Source organism: Drosophila bipectinata, chromosome 2R, assembly GCF_030179905.1.
Source record: "Drosophila bipectinata strain 14024-0381.07 chromosome 2R, DbipHiC1v2, whole genome shotgun sequence".
NCBI lineage: Eukaryota > Metazoa > Arthropoda > Insecta > Diptera > Drosophilidae > Drosophila > Drosophila bipectinata.
The window spans coordinates 17,158,920-17,177,636 of NC_091737.1; the positions used below are offsets into that span (position 1 = coordinate 17,158,920).

General features: G+C 44.2%; 1 protein-coding gene across 2 annotated transcripts in view; it reads right to left on the reverse strand.

Moving 5' to 3' along the window:
• LOC108121401 (cyclic nucleotide-gated channel beta-1) overlaps positions 1–18,717 on the reverse strand; it is a 58,957-nt gene that overhangs the window by 19,356 nt on the left and 20,884 nt on the right. For both annotated transcript variants that reach the window (XM_017235468.3, XM_017235467.3), the window contains exons 2-3: positions 16,333–16,598; positions 25–394 (exon numbers count right to left, since the gene is read on the reverse strand). In XM_017235468.3, coding sequence (XP_017090957.1) covers positions 25–394; positions 16,333–16,552 — 590 coding nt within the window. In that variant the 5' untranslated portion in view covers positions 16,553–16,598. The remainder of the gene's footprint in view (positions 1–24; positions 395–16,332; positions 16,599–18,717) is intronic.

An 18,717-nucleotide genomic window follows, 5' to 3' on the forward strand; every position in this document is an offset into this window, starting at 1 on the left:
AATTATAAAGAAAGGTCCACTTACCGATCTGTGCCGTTGCAGTAGTTGCCGCCATACTGAGCATGTCCACCCATGGCCAGGCTGGTGGCACCGCCGCCACCGCCACCGGCCAGGGTGTTATCCTGGGAGCCCGTGGAGCGACCCGTGGAACGATTCCAGGTGCCCAGGAGCGGCTGATCTCCGCTGGTCGTCGTTTTCAGGCGACCGCGGGACATGTTGCGTTGCTTGTTGTGCAGAAGATCCATTTCGGAGGCAGTGCTTACGGTGGCCATGTGCGAGTTGGAGGCTCGGGAGGCGCATGGTGTGGCCAGGCTGTCATGCGAAGTGAAGAAACCTTGTTGCGAGACGCTCTGGCCGAATTTCGGCTGGGTCATGCCAAACTTTGGTCCTAGATCTGTCGATAAAAAAAATTGAGGAGAAATGGAAAGCTTTTAGAAGGATGAAGGATACAGTAATGGTGAAGTTTGTAGATCAAGGAAGGTAAGAAAAAGCAAAAGGCCATTTTAATTTAAGATATTACTTGGAAGGTTGGATTGAATTTAAAATATCTATAAACTTTCTTTGGAGTTACAGGATTGGAGGGTATCTGGGATCACTTCGGCCTTACCGAGAAAGCTCTGGCGATCGATCGAGAAGCGCCGCAGGCTTCCCAGATCGATGAACTGCTCATCGCTGGCCAATGTGGGTGTGATCGAGAGTTCGGTTGTGTGTATGGCTGATGCACCACCACCACCACCACCACTAGAAGGACCGCCACCCAGGGCAGGACCACCAATGCCACCACCCACCGATGTCGCCGCCCCGCCACCGCCCACTGTAAGATTTGTGCAGGTGGTGCCGCCGCCGGCACTGCCGCCCATTCCGGCGCCCAGGTAGCCTGCATTGCTGGCATAGAAGCTGCCGTCCAGCTCGGCCATCTGCTGCTCGTAGGCGGTCAGCGGGTTGATTGACCTCGAACTGTGATCCCGGTACAGGGGGCGGGGCGAGGGCATCAGCGAGGGGTTGAGGAGCCCGTTGAGCGAGAGCCGTGGCTGCATGATCTCCGGGAAGCTGGCCCGTGGGGCTAAATTGTAGCTGTTTCTGTTGCTGTTACTGTTGCTTTTGTAATTGTTGTTGCAATTGTTATTGTTACTGTTGCTGATGTTGCTTTGACGTATTGCTGTTGCTTTGGCTGCTGCTGCTTCTGATGCTGCTGCTGTTTTGGTTTGTTTGGTTTGTGGCCTGTCATGTGTCGGATTTGGAACCTTCTGCTCTTTCAGCCATCGTATATCATCGTCATCATCATCTGCCCCAGCATCGATTTCGATGTCGACATCGCCACGTCCATATCCATATCCGTCTCCATTTGCATCGCCATCTATGGCCGCCTCACGCCTCAGTGTGGGCGTGGCAACTGCACTTGCCACACACAGCCAAACACACACATTGTGTTTTCAGAGTATTTTGATTAATTTTGTAATTGGTTTCGCATTTGATTTATGTATGTGAGAAATGTGAGCAGAGTATAGAGTTAAATTAATTGCATATTCTCCATTAATAACATTTTGTTTTTGTTTTTATTTTTATTTTTTGTTTTCTAGAGCGAAACACACACACAGAAACAGAGAGATATGAGCGAATAAATCACATTAAGAACGGGTGAGAAGGGTTTTGTTTTGGGTGGTTTGGTTTACTGATTTGGTTGGTTGGTTGGTTGGTTGATTGGTGGTGGTTTGGTGGCTACAGGTGGTTTGCTGGTTGGTGGTGGTGGTGTCGAAAGTGTTGGTCTTGAACAACAACTCAACTGCAATAACGTTATCAAATAGCAACAGCATTCAACAAGAAACAACAACAAGATGTACGAGAAGGTTTGTATAACATGGATTCTAGGACTTGTACAGTTATTTATTTAGGACTAGAACTAGTTAACTCTTACCGGGTAAGGATACACAGAGAAAAGCGGGTATACATAGGAGTGGAAAGGTGTGATTTCTTTAGCTAATCTTAAAACTGTTTTAAAAGTAATTTAGTAACAGATCTCAATTATCTCATCTCTTTTAGAGACCTTATTGCTTTCATTTATATTTTTAAAACCTTCTACACAAATGTACTTAAATTATAAGCCAATTGAGAGGTAATAACTGTGTACAGGTGGCATGCAAAGCTCAAGTTGGCTTACAAGGTGATGGCCAAGTACCTTCGCACCAAAGTTGCTATATGTACCTTCGTTCTCTGGGCTCTCAAAATGTGATAATAAAGTTGGATTTAATTACGTGCGCCTAAATGGGGCATGCAACAAAAAAAAGGAGGGCAAGTACATACATATACAGAGGGGATGGAGAAGGAGAATGGGGAGGGAGTCACACACGCGCCGGTCGTTGGAGCTTCATTACTTTTAACCAGCTGCCTGGCAACTGAAGCTGCCACTTGGAAATTCATGAGCTGCCACATGCAAAGGGTCCAGGATCCAGGAGTTAGGAGCTAGCGCCTGGCCTGGTCCGGAGCCTGCTCAAGTGCCACTTGACTGTCGAAACAGCAAGACAATGGCCAAAGCTGTGTGTATTTTTGTATCAGCAGTGTCTGTGTCTCAGCCAGTATCCCCGATACTGTCGCCATCGAACTGCGTGCGGCGCCAATTTATTTCTATTACTATCACTTGGCCTTCTCCACAGCCTGTTGCTCTCCTATAGAGGCTACACAGGAACAAAGGACCTCTATTTTTATTGTCTCTCCGTTTGTTAGAGAACTCATCATTGTTCTCCCAGTGTAGTCACTAGATACCTGCCTCCAGCTGAGTGCCGTCCCATTGATTGTTGGCCGACCGCTTTTAATTATTGGCAGTAAGGCTCTCAGCTTCTGGCTAACGTAATTCAATTAGGCCGCCAAACAATGATGCTCGAGAGCCGCAGTTGCGAGACAAAATGCAAAAATTGTCAATTACTTTGGCCCACCTCACCTGCCACTCCCACGTTTTTCACGACTCCTCCGACACTCTCCAACACGAATTTGCACTTTCCTCGCCGGGCTATAATTTCTAATTAATTCGCGCTTAATGGCAACATACAAATCAACCTGACCGCGTTTATTTATTAACTAATTCCAGGTCGCCGGCCACGCCCTTACTGCGGCATTACTCTTGTGCCTGTCAAGTCGGAAAAAAAGTCTCGGTCCTTTCGGAATGTTTTTGACCCCGCTACCCCCGCGAATGCATTATTAATAAATTACGACATCTCTCCTGCATTAAGCGAGATTATACGCAAAGTTTATCATATTAATACACTATTCTTAATCCTCTTACGAGCGAGAAAGGAGGTCAACGCGATACTTTGTAATTGAGAATTTAAATGGTCATTAAAAATCGATACCGAACGTGTTAACTGCAGCGGAAGGCTCTTAAATATTTATTATGCAGAGGCCTTTAGTATTATGGGTATTATAGAGTAAAATAAGTAAAAGTTTTGACAAAACAAACAATCAGGACGTACGAGTATGGCGTCATTGGTAATTTACAAGCCTGTTGCCTATTTACGGGCGCTGTCAACGCAAATTGGGCCCACTACAAAGGACGAGAATAAGAAAGCAGCAGAGAGAGAGAGAGAGAGTGAAAGAATAAGAATCCCCTTTCGTCCCTGACCGCATTTATAAGTTTGCAGACATAATCTTGGCACTATTTAATTTTGCTAATAGTTGAGTGTCATTAATTTAAACTTTTGTGCTTTTTGGTTTGTCTTGGCTGTGGCCTTAGTGATAACAAAAACAGGACCAAGCAGTAAGGCAAAGTAAGGACGGTGGAAGGAGGCTCAGAGGATGAGAGGCTGAGACCGAGGAAAAATGAAAAATCTACAGCTTAATGTGCGGCACTTTGTCATGGCCTGCCAGCCGGAAACGGAAACTTGCGACAAACTTGCGCAAAAGTTCAACAAAACGCTTGAACGGCCTCACTCACACACACACACACAGAGAGTCATATATACCCACCACTACACAGACAGAGAGCCATGAATTGTCAATAAATTTGCTTGCCGCAAATCATCGCAACTTGGTTCGGCTTCGGTTGGTTTTTTGCCTGCCAGTAGCCAGAGCAGCCTGTCAGCCTGACTCTGCCACCAAAAAAATGTTGGCCCAAAGAGGAGCAACCAAAACCATGAGTTGGCCCAAATGTCCCCGACAAAACCAAGCAAAAAAAAAAAACAACTAAACCTCAATTATTTGGTGCAGCTGGCTCGGCAAATGAAAATATTTGAGAACAGAGAAAATACTTTGACAAAAGTTTGCGAGGAAACTTTACTTAAACATACTTCAGCCTTAAACAAACACGCGGCCCCAGAAGTGGAGAAGGGGCAACGAAAAGTGGAAATGGAAACTTGGGCTACACAAAAAGGAAGTCGAGCCGTAAAAACATTACTTGAAACAGAAACTTGGCCTAAACCGCCGCGAGGCACAGCCACTTCAGAGGCAGCTCAATGCGAAAGAGAATCTGAAAACCAGAAATAGTTAATCTAATCTATTATTATTATTTCTTGAAACCAGAACCTGATCCATGTAACGTGTCCTTTTCACTGCATGCACTTTGGGGTAGATTAGTGACCCAATCCTGTTCGTCCAACTGGCTAAATGTCCCCACACCTAATTGGCCCAAAGTTCGAAAAGGGATCGCGTCCGTGTGGCTTTAATTGGCACCGACCGGCCCGCATCTACTCCCTGTAGCCATGCACCATCCCAGGGACTGGAAAATGGCCAATAAAGCACTCAAATTCTGATTTTTCAGAGCTGTGAACTGAAAGTGGAAAGTGGAAATTCGATACTAGATGGCCGGAGTGAGTGGAAACGTTTGACGTGGGCGAGAATTGAATTTGGGTCGATGGATTCGCCATCCGGTGGTCGCTGTCGCTGGAGAAGTGGAGTGTGTGATTTCTTTTATTTCAGTTTCTGACAAAATGGCGCATTCGTAAAATGGCAACTGAATCCATACTGGCAAGACAACAGCTTCAACAGCACCTGTTTCTCCATTTAGGTAATGAATTTTGTGCATCTTGGCCTATTTTTCGTAGAGCGATGAGAGCACTCTAAGAGGCTCCACTCCGTAGGCAAATGCGTAATGATGGCATTAATGCAAACGACTTCATTTAATTAAACGCCTCCTTGCAGGGCCGAAAAGGAAACTGTGAAGACGCCATCATCATTGCGACTCATTGCCGCCATCGCATTACCCACCCCATCTCCCTTGCCATCTCATTCAATTCCGTCCCGAAGGATGTCTTTCTGGCACTCGTCCTGTGCGTTTGGTATGCATGAATGCGTATTAAGGTGCGATAGGGGGCGTATCACGCCCCCACTGTAGTGTGTGTGTGTGCGCACGTGCGTGTAAACGCGTGTGTTTGTGTAGGCGTGGCCAGGTGGGCCAGCTATCCACCGCAGGCGGAACAGATGGAGCACATGGAGGCACATGCCGCAGACCCGCCGCCAAAGAAGCCAATTCAATTACTGTTCGCGGGCCCTCTGTTGACATCGTCCTGCCAATATAAGCCTGCGAAACTGTGGCAGGTTAGAGTCCGCACTCCGGATATGGCAGATGGTCAAGCAAGGACTTCCGTTCCATTTTACATTGAATATTGGATAAAAATAATTATGATTAAGCTTGCCTGCAGATGGCGGAGCTTGATTATTGATTTTACAAATGAGTTTCAGTTGCTTATATATTTAAATAACTCCAAAAGTTTATTGTTTTAATCAGAGCGTCGAGTTAAGGACTTCAAATAATAGAAAGTGGCCAACAAAAGAATAGTTCTCTAATGTTTATAATCAAAATGGAATGCCTCTCCACTCTGACGACTAAATGTCCTTTAAATTTTCAACGCTTTCAATGTATTTAAGTGACTCGACTCATTAGCAGCCGAGCAACAAGGATGTCACACAGCTGCTGCTGCAAACCGCAAAAGCAATAAAAAAGTGTGAGAACATGGCCAGCGGATCCTGGTCTAGAGGATGAGGAGAAGGAGGAGGAGGAGGGTCGAGGGTGCAAGGACCCAAGCCAAAACTGTTCATTTGCATGCGCTGGCGCTCATTACATTTACATTAAACTTTTAATATGCGCGGACATGTGGGCGAAAAGGAGAAATAAGTGGTAAGGCACGATGGAAGTGGCGAGCCAGGATATGCATACGTATACGCTATATATTGTATGCCGCACATGCAACACGAGGGTGCAGTAATGCGGGTGCAAGCACTGAACGCTGAACACTGAAATTGAGTGACAAGCGATGGCGGTTGCCCGCATTCGAATATCTTCATTTCCCATGGAATACGAGAATGTAGGTAATTACATTCTGGCCTGGCCAGAGTATCCTTTTTTTCTCGTCCTGATCTGTGGCGTTTTGGGACCATTAACCCACACCGCCTGAGCGATGAGCGGTGAACGGTAGCTTTGGGTTAAGCCAGCTGAAAAGCAACTTTTGCCTCGGATTGGCATTGTCCTGGGACATCGGTATGAATGGGAAATGAGAGCCAGCTAGTAGGTCCCACATGGCGTATACTAAATACACTCAAAAAAATAGATGAGAGTTTTTGGGTTGAAAGCTATATAATGGTGAATAAAAATTAATATTTAAATTGCACCAACAATCTAACAAAAGCATGGGACCTTCTGACAATAGCTAGTGCTTAAGGTAGACGCTTCTCTCAGTGTATGCGTGTTCAGCATGTACAAAAAGTCAAAAGGAAGCGGTGCAACACCCTCCCATATCCTTGTGTGTCCCCGCGCCCTCGTCCTCAAGTGTAAGTGCATTTCGTTATGAGCTTAGCAGTCTTATAAATGTTTGCGTATTTGTTTGCCTCGACGACGTTGCTATTTACTTGATGTGACCTCTGCTCTGCTCGGCTCTGCTCTCTGAATCTCCCAGCTAAGCAAGTGTATCTGTATCTGTATCTGTAGCTGCAACTTGCATCAGTGTGCGATGCAGCGGGTTAAGACACAGCGCGCTCACAGCACATAAATATCTAAAGCATTCTTGAGTAACTTCTCTAATGGATTTGGGTTAAAAATATACACAAGGGCATGTGGAGGGCAAACACACACAGATACTTGCACACACAAGCACACAAAAAGAAAGTTTCGAGTCTGTTTGCTCTTGTGTGTGTGTGTGTGTGTTAGCTGGGAATTTACAAATTAGTTTAATTTAAATTAGAGTACAAGCACTTGGCAGTCAGTTGCGAATGAAATGTCAATTGCAACCACTGCCAAAACGGAAGCTGTTGGATCTTCTTAAAATTGAAAATTTCCACAATTTATACATTTAATTAGGAACTCAAATGGCTGCGTAAATTGCTTTCAGAGCTTGCATAGACAAACGAAAGAGCCAAATAGAGTTATGTGAAACATTCTGCGGAATTCTCATAACCGTAGTAGGAGATGTTTGCTCGAAAACTTCATTTCTGCAGCGTGTAAAGCGTAAATTTTGCGGCTCTATTCCCTCAGGCTTTCTTGGAAAACATCAAAAAGAGGAAGCAAATTGAAATTGTAATGGTAATTATTTAGGCAGGACCTCCGCCTCTCACCCACTCATACACATATTCCAACCCAGACGCTGGCGTATTAAACGATTTTAAGCAGAATTTATACATGTATATCCATATGGGGGTATATGCAAGCCGTAAAGCTGTCCAGGGGCCGTTGTCCTGTCCTGTTCCATGTCCTGCGACCATGTCCCCTTAATGGGACGAAAGTAATAAGCGTGTGCCGGAGATGGGTGGGTGATTCTGGCTGGGGAGGACCAGCTTATTGTTTACGACGTGCTTAGTGGCAAACTCGGCTTTGATAATGAAACGTTGGCAGGCAACACGCGCTGGCAGTTAACGGCAATTGCGACAAATGCCAAAAACAGACAACGCCGGGCCAACACGGCCCAGAACAGCCAAGCCAAACAGCCACGGCTCAGCACATGGCTTGTAATTTTGGCCAGAAAGTTAGTTGCATATACGTATTGGTAAGTAAAAGTACACTGACAAAAGCTTTGATGGGATTTGAATCTTGATTTGAGCTTAAGGAAATTTGTATTTCATCATTTATTAAATTTTCTCCAAGTGTATCGGAGGCAGGGGACTGTGTAATGTGAGACAAGACAGTCGCACGTGATGTGATTAGGACAAAGCCGCACACACAAATACTGTGAAGAGGACAAGGAAAAACTTTGAGCTTAGATTTTAATTTTTGCCGGCGATAAAACAGAAGCCAATGGGCCAATTTGCGCCAACTAGGCGTATGCGTAATATCCCCCGACATTTTGCCCCTATGCGTATGCAATGAAAATGTTCCCCCTTGATTATGCAAATTGCTCTGAAAGCAAGCGAACGGCCCCCAATAAGCACATTCAATTTGAATTTCTGCAACGCCAACGGCAACGGCAACAGCAACGGCATAATTGTTATTTGCCACAGAACTTGCACCTATTTTGTAGTTTATTTGAAATATTCACGAGCTAAGCAGTTGCCCTCATCGGACTGAGTCTGCAACACTTCAATTAGCCGAACTGCTGCAGCAGCTGGCGCAGCTCTTTATCTTCCACCGCAGCCACAAATCAATAATTCACCGAAATTCAGCTAGCCGTAAAGGACTCCCAGAAGCTGAGGGGAAAACCACATGAGGATAATGGCTGAGCGGTTGGGGATAGAAGCGGGTTAACGATTTCATGTTTTCACAGTTCATAGAACACAGAGCAAGCGTTGCACCTTATTATGGACTCAACAGTAGAGCTTAAATTGCTTCAATTGAATAGGAATAACTTTATGGATATCCGAAACAGAATTCAAAATATTGCTGTTTTGAAAAGTATCCATAAAAGCTTGACCTCTGCAATAATAACATTTGCAAGTTTAAAAACAAGTAGGATAAAGCAAATAACAATTTAAGCTTTTGTTTTTTTTTCTGCCAAAAATGCAAAAGCACTTTATGTTATTCCCTTATTAAGGATGCTGGTCTATTATTAGTGGAGCATAAGCCCTGCATTGTTCTGTCGGATGCCCAAAATATGACTCTCATCCATGCTCTAATTTCTGGAAATGTGCGCCAAAGGATGTGTGTGTGTTTCGGAAGACAAATTATGCTAAAACCGCTTCAAGTTGCAATTTCCGACCCAGCATCTCGGCACAAGGATATGAGTAGGATTCAAACCAACTGAACGCAAAGCACATTAAAACTATAATTAAAAGTTTTCACAGACAAACGAAGAGGATATTTTTTGAGGAAAATTGTACGATAAATACTAAAAACAAAATGTTTATTTCTCTTTTTAATCCTTTATTAATTGAAAGGGTTTTCCCCTCTAATCGTGGCCGGTCCTTGCTGCTTCTAGCCAATTGCCTTTCGGTGTTCACATCTGAAAAGCTCTCGCCTAAGTGAATTTCACGCATTAATCGCATTTGGGGGCCTGTAAGCCGCTTGTGGAAACGTTAATTGATCGAAATGCACATTCAGCACTTGGGGCCATGACCTTGCGGACCCTTTTTCGCAGGACCTGGGCCGTCGTGTACTGAGGGCAGGGTCCACTCCTGTCCGAGGCGAAAGTTAAATTAATTTTTGTCGACAGCACATCGCGGCTGAAGGGCGAGAGTGGCTGCGAAAACTTTCAAATGAATTACATATTCTAAGCACGCGGCTGTTTTTTTGGGGGCGTTGTTCCTGCTGTACAGGGGGCATGGCAAGTGTTTGCTCAGCATTATTGTTGTTGTTGCTGCCCCTATAATTGTATTTGCTTTGGGCCACCATTTTGTAGCTGTCTCTGTGCCCCCGCCCCTTTCAACCAGGCCCCTTTTCCACTTAATATACGAATATATTTTTGTGTGTCCTGGCTTGGTTGAAAAAGTTGAAAGTTTATTTTCGACTTTTTCCCTTTCTCGTCTTTTTGTTTTGTTTTGTGTTTGGTTTGTTTTTTAACTGTTAAATTGTTAAAAAATTACAAATAAATTGAATGAACATCGTCTCTGGCTGCGGCGAAAGGGCTTGGCCATAAACAAAAACAACAACCACAACAGGAGCAGGAGCCGGAGCAGGACCAGGAGCAAGGACAACAATGTTGGTGGAGAGAAGGACAACAATTACATTGTATTGACTTTTCAATTTCATTTTGCGGCAACTTTTTAAAGTGGTCGATTGAAGGGCGAAGGACACACTGAATTGTGAGGCTGCTGGGAGGGCCCTGGGAAATTCGTCGAAATTTTTGGTCGCATGTTTGCTTTGAGTCCGGCCCTCTGATGTTGTTGCAACAGTGCTGCCGTCATTATGCCATTAAGCCCTATAACGAAACCTATTTGGGTCACATGGTCGAGGTCCTGTGCGGTAAGGCGGCAGCCTGAGTCCTGCTCAGCCTGTGCATTAATGGCCTGCAGGACGACAGAGACTGGAGACTGGACAAAGCGCAAAAAGCTTAACGAACGTATAATAAGGGGATGGCTGAGGGCAAAGAAATGCCAGGACTCGGAAGCGGAGTGAATGCCTTAAGTCCTGCAGGGCCCATCTCCTTCTCACAAAGGATATCAAATTTAAGTGCACACACTCAAAGGCTCCCCCACACATCAGGACCACGTGTCCTGCAGAATGTTATCAATCAATGATGGCTTTTTACTCAATATCCCCCCAAAATCGTCGAAGCCACTCTCGCTCCCTGTCTGGCCTAATCGCATTGAATTTAATGTCAAGCAATTTCTGCCCTGCTCTGCTTTCGTCCTTTCCCTCCTTTAGGGGAAGCATATTGGCATTTTCTTATGGTTTATAAAGAAATTCCCTTTGAAAAGGATCATGAAAATACTTTCAACTTTTTATTGTTCAATTCGCAGACAAATAACATAAAACCGACTTCATTTGGTAATTTTCATTTCATAATTTGTTCGAACTTCGCAGCGAAACTTTGAGGGGAGCAGTGGCTGTTAAATAAGGACATGAAAGGACTCCGCACTTTCGGACTTTCAGACTCGCCCAGTTCATTTCGGGTCGTAACTCAATTGTGGCCATAACCGTTGCTGGAAATCATATCACACACATGCAGTGAAGAGCTCGGTCAGTTAACATTTGCCAGCATCCTTTTCCACGCTTGCCAGGATGCTTCTCTCCATCTTTTTTTTTTCGTTGGACGTTGGGTGCAAATTCTGCTGATTGGCAGCCGGAATGCGATTAGGCTGCATTCCGGCCAAAAGCTTCTCTAGCTTTTTGCGGGCCCAGTTCGGCTTTAAGACGCTACGTGATCAAACTGCTTATGATTCGGTTTCTTCTTCGCCCACTGGCTTTTCTTTCGGCCGTCGTCTAAATTGCGCTTATCGCATTGTAAAAAGGCAAATTTTGCCGCAGACCAAAAACCCCAAAAAAATACAGGATAGGAGCCAAAAAAAGAGCGAGATGTAGAGGGAGCGAAAAGGAAAGAGCAAAGTATAAAATTGTAATCCGCTTAGTTGGCCAGCAAAATGTCTCGTGTCGTGTCCTTCTCGCCCTGCCAGCTGGCAAAACTTAATTTGCTGCAGCGCGACCGTTGGTAATTACCACATAAATTCTGAAGCAAATTGCTCCTTTAAAAAACTTTGCCCCGAGCTCAATCTTTTCGGGTGGGTGTACCCGAATAATGTTTAGACTGTTGTTGCCAAGCTGATAGTTGTTTGTTCCAAAACAGTTCACAACCTTTCTACTATTTAAAACATTTTATATTATTTTGGAAAAAAAACCGTTGTCGCTAGGGATGGTGGACTTTTTTTTCACTTCGTGAAAAATCTAATTTTGTTAGAAGAGCAAGTAAAGACCTTTATTTCTCACTGTGCATTATTATTTTTTTTGGCAAAAAAACAGCAAAAAGCATATTTGCCACTAAGAAGGTCACACATTAAAGAGATTTTCGGTTTGGCTCCTTGCATTGTCTCTTCCCATCTCCGTCGCGCCATATGCTTCTGTCTCTGTCTGCGGTCACTGGCGCTGTTAATCCCCTGCAAGTTAATCCTGCCAACCGGCCCACATCCTGACACATGTACATACATATATGTATGGGGACAAACCTAGCACTGAACTGACCGAATTATCATCGCTGCTGTTGCCGAGGAGTTGGCAAAAACATGACTAGAACTGCCGCAGGCTTAGTCTAACCAGATCGGGAGTTGGAGGGGACTGGTTGCCGGGGGAGGTTGCGGTTGGAAAATAATAGGTTTATGCTCTGCGAAATGGCAGAGGCCAAGTGATTGATATGCCCGGCATGTCGCCGTTACAGCTCCTTCCTTCTCACTCACACTCAGTCTCCCTCTCTCTGTCGCTCTATGAGCCAGAATCAGATTCATGGCCTTAAGTGCTTAATGTTTGATGTCAGTCCGTAGCTGTAAGCTGGTTTGCGAATGTGGCCCAACACTTTCATTTGGATTCATGGCAATTGAAAGAAATGTTTCGAAACTTTAAAAGTTAAGCAACACTGCGTATGAGTGATATATATGGGGGAAATTACTCATACGCACCGTTGGCCGATCAATCAAGTGGGGTTTTATCTTTTTAGTGCTTCTCAAATAAATACATTATTTATTGTGGTTAATATTTTACAAAAAGCACACCTTGCATAAAACTCATAATGATGAGCAAAGATTAAATTACTGAAACGCCGTGTGGCCATTAATAATGAAGTTACTTTTCATGGAAATCATTATTTTATAGTTTCAATTACAGATTGAAACCTTATAATTAATTAAATAAAGAATTACAAAAGTCGCTCCCTATACATCAAGTAACATAAACTTAAATACAATTACCCAACTATTCGTAGGTTGCACATTAAATTATGTTCATTTTTTATAATATCCAATGGAACCAAGAAACTTAAACTTAAGTTGCACACGCTCCAAGCTGCAAATCATTTGCATATCTCCTTATCTGACCATTTCTAATGCCCTTTGTCTGCGTCATGCACACTCAAAGAGTCCTACGATGGGAGAAGAGCTCAATGGCCCTGCAAATGCGCAAAAGGCGGAACGCTTTACTATTTTCTTTTTGCTCGGGTTTTTAATGCTGCACTTTAGTTGATAAGTCAACCATTTCTGTTCAGAGGAGCGACGGGGGAGAATGCAGGAAAGGGAGCAGGGAAAGGGAAAGCGCCCTTTGGATGACACCTGGCTGGGTGCCAGCTAATGCCGCTTCAACTGATGCTGATGGTGAAGCCGCTGCTCCGGCTTCTGCTATCCCACCTGCATTTGTAATTGCATTACAGACTACCACTACATTGGCGCCGACCTTTAGACTTCCCACTCCGGCCCACTCCCCTCCTTCCTCCCACTTCCATTTTCATTCTCACTTCAAAGCAAATCCCCTTTTCTGAAAGCGCTTGTGTGCCAACTTTAAGTGGCCCTTTGTGTTGCACGCAGCATTCGCCGATGCTAAAGTTGTCCCAAGCACTTCAGCTACGCGGCAACAATGTGGACAACTTGGGGCAACACAACGTCGCGTATACGCAACGTGGCATCCAAGCCAAGCCGTCGCGAATGGCAATTAAAATGGCAAGCCATACCGCCACACTGCCATGCTGCCAGCTGCAACATTGTGGCAGCAACCTGAAGTGCTGTGGCAGCAACTATTTTTGCATTCCTTGTGTTTTTCCAAATTCGAGACACGTCAGGTGAATAGTTCAGGGTAATCTATACCCCTTTTTGCCAGTTTTAAGCTCTTCTCGGCTGCAGGACTCAACTTGGGCAGATAATTGGTAAGCTAAAACGCTTATTGTAATCGAAACTCATCCTGCCTGGCCCTGATCCTGCCTGTCCTCCTCTCACTCCTGTGGGAAATTGCTTTTATAATTGAAATACTCGAATTACATATGGCCAGCTGGAAAACAAAATCTTCGGCTAAGCTACAAAACTGTTACACTTCACAATGTATCCTTTTTCGAACTAACTAACTACAAGCACTCTAAGATTCTTGTTTAGTTTTTCTCAGTGGTGGCGGCTGGTAGAAGATTTCTTGCTGCCAAAGACGGCTTAAAAGACAAAGAACTTGCAGCGGTAGCAGACCAGAGAAGGATTAGAAACAGGAGCGGAGGCCACTGGAGGAGGACGCATAAATTCTAATTAAAATTTGTGTGCCAGGTGGTAAATAAAACTAATTATACATGCGCAATTTTCCCTGGTGAAAGGGCGAGAGGGAGCGACTTTAAAAATGTCCTGTGGCCACCTCTCTCTCTCTCTCTCTGTCTCTCTCTTTCTGTTGGCAAATGGAAAAAGTTTTTCAGCGACTCAACTATGTCTGGCACTGAAGTCTGTTTTCGGGTTTGAGTTTGGGCTAAAAGCAAAAATTCAACACACAGACACACACACCAAAAACAACAAAGAATAAAAACCGAAAAGAGAAACTTTTGCGAAAACTTTGACCGGCAATCGGTCGATGGATTGAGAGAGAAGGTCGACGAAGGAAAGGAGTGTCCTCCGACTAGACCCGACCCAACCCGGTGGGTGGCAAATCAATGATGCAGCTGCCATAAGACCCTCTAAGCTCAATTATTGCAGGACACGAGACAAAAGCAAAACAGACACAGGCGCACAAAGGCGAGCCAAAGCCCGGTCGGCCATTGTTGATGGCTATATCGTTTGGCTATTTCCAGTTAGACGTGACTCGGACAAAGGCATTCCTTGTTGAAAAATCAAAAAAAAAAAAAGAAAGTAGACCGACACACACACAACGATTAAATTGAATATGAAAAACGTTTTATTCGCAATTCTATTTTTTATTGATCATCCATTGCCCTCAAATGTAGGCAACAAAAATTCAATTTTCCAAAAAGCCTAGGATAGCGGCTCTGTCGGCTTAAACAAAGCAAATTTTTGGTAGATTTATGCTTTCAGCCTCCCTATTTTGTTACATATATATTTTGCATGTAAGTCAAATTTAATTTACTGCTGCCAGGCCCCAAAAACTTTGATCAAAGCCGTGTTCAAAATTGCCTTTGTCAACAGGCTCTCTAGAGCCTGTGATATGTATGTGCCATGTACACATCATAGGGCAGGGATGGAGGAGGCCGAGAGCAATGTACTAAAAATTGGCAAAAGCATTGACAGGGAGGACAGGATGGGTGGAAAAAATATGGCAAAAGTTGCAGAAAACTTTTGCCTCGGTTTCGCTGGCCCTGTCTATCTATATTTCTCCCGCACACACAGGACTCTATTTTTTTTGTTGTTGTTGCTGGATTTCTGGTCGAAGTCACCGTGAAAGCGTTAAAGCGTTGGCAGGCTGGCAGGCATTAAAGCCAAGACCCTGACTGCCGTAGAGTAGGCGATAAATGTCAATTACACTTCCGACCAATAAACAAGAGAACTTCCACTAAACGGCCAGGATGTGCAGCATTAAATCCCATTAAATGCACTGCAAGGCAAAGTTCTATTGCTGACAAATTGAAGGCAGTTTGCTTTCTATATATTGTACATACTCAGATGTATGTTATGTGTTGGAGAATCGACCGAAATAAATCTACGCTTCGGTTGCTCTGTTCTGATTCCGTGTTCCCTGTCCGTAACGAGCCAAAGTGGCCCAAATGCGGATTTATGCCCCGCTCAATGATAAATTGAATTTCACTCAAAATTAACTGTAAGCCGAGGCGAGGAACGTGCCACCCGAAGAAGCAAAAATGCTTGCAACATATGCGGCCTATAAAATGTGACAAGGAAACTAACGAAGGGCCGTTGTATCCTTGTGGCTTTGGCTAAGACAACATACACACATCCATATGTACCATACATATAGACGAATGTGTGTGTGCGACCGCAACCTCCGAATGAAATTAGGCCAAAACCCGGGCGAGGGCTAAAAGCTGAGAGCCGAACCGAACGCCACTTGGCTTGACAATTGCCTAAGCATATTTGTCATTTGATTGATTTATTCTGCAGGGCCCACAACAGCTGCCATTAGCCTGGCCAAGATGGCTGTTATTTGTTTGCTTTGCCTTCGCTAAGGCGCTTTTGTCAAATCAAATCTTCATCGCTTTCATTAGGCCCCAGATTTCCATAATTTAGCAGGCCCAAAAGCCAGTCCTAAATCTACAACTGATTTCGATTTTGCGAGTTCAGATCTCTCCCGACCAATTTTAGACACAATCCTGTGAGTTTGTACTATCTAATATTAGTTGTAAGAATTTTCTCCAGTGTGTATAAGGTGAGGTGATACAAACTCTTTTTCTACCGGCATGCAGGTCAGGTTTTCTTTTTTTTTTTTGGTGAAAGGTGAAAGTGGCATTGGTAGTGGAACTAGTGGTGGGTCTACATTTTTTTGGTGGCGGTACTTAACTTCTGTGGCAGGTGCTAGACTTTGTTTCGAGCCCGTTTCGAATAGAATCGGAAATTGGAAATTCAAGGCACACTCACCTGTTGAGTAGCGCGGCAGTGGCGCATCCCCGGCGGCGATGCAGCCGCCATAGGAGAAGTGATGGCTACTGGATCCGGTGCCGGAGACCACGGCTATTTCGTCCAGCTCATGGCCGGGCGAGGTGCCGGCGGATACCAGCCGTGTGGAGGAGGTCGCCGAGTTGCCTTGCGAATTTTTGCGTCCACGTAGCGAGAGCACCAGCCTTTTGGCTGTGGACATGCCCCCGATTATTGTTGATGGTTGGTCGGTCTCTCCCCTCTTGCCACTGCAATTAAAATAAATTAAAATTCAAAATTGTTAAAATTTGTACATTTTTTGTTTTTGGCTGTGGAAAGAAATGGTAAATGAAAATGCGAAACTTTTTCAATATTCCCATAGCGTCTGGGTGCCTTCGCTATTTATTTCGTTAATAATTTAGAGAACAGAGCTTCTTCAAAAGATATGATAATTTCTTCGTAGAACGACGGAGGGAGGAGTGGACTGCCGAGGTCCTCCGTCTCCGTCGGAGAGCTTGGAATTTTCATTTTCATGCTTTGCCAGCTCAAGACAGCGCCACAGACGGGAAGCTTCTTAAATTATGCAAATGCTCGCAATCAAGGCTAAAGAAATGCCACAAAACAACACAAAGCAACAAAAAAGAGGAGAGGACAGCGCACAGAATGATTGCGACATGGAAAATATGAATGGAGATATTAGCATATGAGGAGATAGGGTAATGACGCTGCGTTTAATGGCTTAAACATGAAACTAAAATCCCTTGAAAAGAGCGTTTAAGTATCCGTTTAGGCCAGCTTAATCATTGACTATTTCCTGTAATGCTAATGCGTCTTCTTCAGATCTCGCATTAAATAATATTCCGAAAGAGCTCACAACGCTCTGCGGTGGCTTGGATTCTGTTTTTTTTTCCAAGATTTTATCGTAAAGCCGCTTAGCTGCAAAAGACACTAGCAAACAGCAAATGATAGACACGAGTATTCAGAAACCCCAAATACACACTGAATACCAAAAACACGGCCTCCCACTCTACACTTCGTCCTTTTTCCTTATCATTTTAATATTTAATAAGCAATGCGCAGCAGGAAAAAAGGCGAAAGGGCCAAAAGCGAATGAAATGAGGGGAACTCAACTCAACAACGTCTCTAAATATTCAGTTGAGTGTAAACTTGATAAGTTGTCTCTCCAGGCAAATGTTCAACATATGCTGGGTGACTGAGGGATGGCATATCCTTCGGTTGTGGCTGCGAAACCGGAGTGGGTAATGCATATTATTCTATTCCGATATTTACATATTATGCCACTTTAAATGACTCCGCTGGCTTTAAACTCTTTTGGTAAATGCCAGTTGACTGGGCGTATACGTAATACCCTCCTCCACTTGCCCACAAAGGAAAAAAAAAATGTAACACACATCCATCCTAGCTTCCTTTTTGAATACGTGACGAATAACAAATTTGTGGGATTTTGCAGCATTTTGATTGAATGTTGTCGGCGCTGCGGGAAATTTTCCAAAGTGGGAAGAAAGCGGCGGACGAGATCCAAATACAAATATGATTTATGGGCCGCAGCCTGCAAGCCAATCGTATACGTACATCTATATTGGGGGAGCAACTGCAGATGTTGCACAAACCCGGATCGGAAAAATACAGATTCAATATCGGATTAGGATTTAGGAGGGGGAAGATGATGCTTAAGAGCTCGTGCTTGACTTATTACACATCCGTTTTGCAGGCTCCCAGTTCCCACACCCCTCTATTATGCAAAGGCCATTAAAATTATTGGAGGCCCAAGCCCGGAGAAACACTCTGGCACCTATCCAGTTGCCAGTTAGTCCTGGGCAAAGCCCAAAAGGCAATCAAGTGTTGCCAAAACCAACGTAAACACGAAAATTGCCAGGAAAACCAAACTCAAAAACTTTCAAATCCCCACAAAAAAAAATAGAAAAAGGAACAGAGACATTTTATGACAGCGTCCTGGCGGAAAACACAGAGAAAATTCAGATAGCTAAGGACTCCGAGATCTCAGGCAATTGTTTGCATTGTGCAAGTGTCAACAGCATTTGCAATTCCGTTGCAATTTTTAGCATCTTTTCGGGCTTTTGTTGCAAAGTAACCCAAAAGGTGGAGCAAAAAATTGCATTTGTGCCCAGTCCTCCACACAGCTCCAGTTTTTTTGTTTATCCTGTTCTACGAAAATATGGTAATTCCGGCTATCGAAGGTGGAAAAACAATTTTCATAGCATTCCCCAGTTCCCAGGGCACATGTCCAATCACCTATTCGCGGAGTGGCAGAAGAGCTTAGCCAATATTGTTACAACCGCATCGGTTATGCATATAGACTTAATAAATATAGCATATATGCTGGTAAATACGAAATCGAAAATGCAT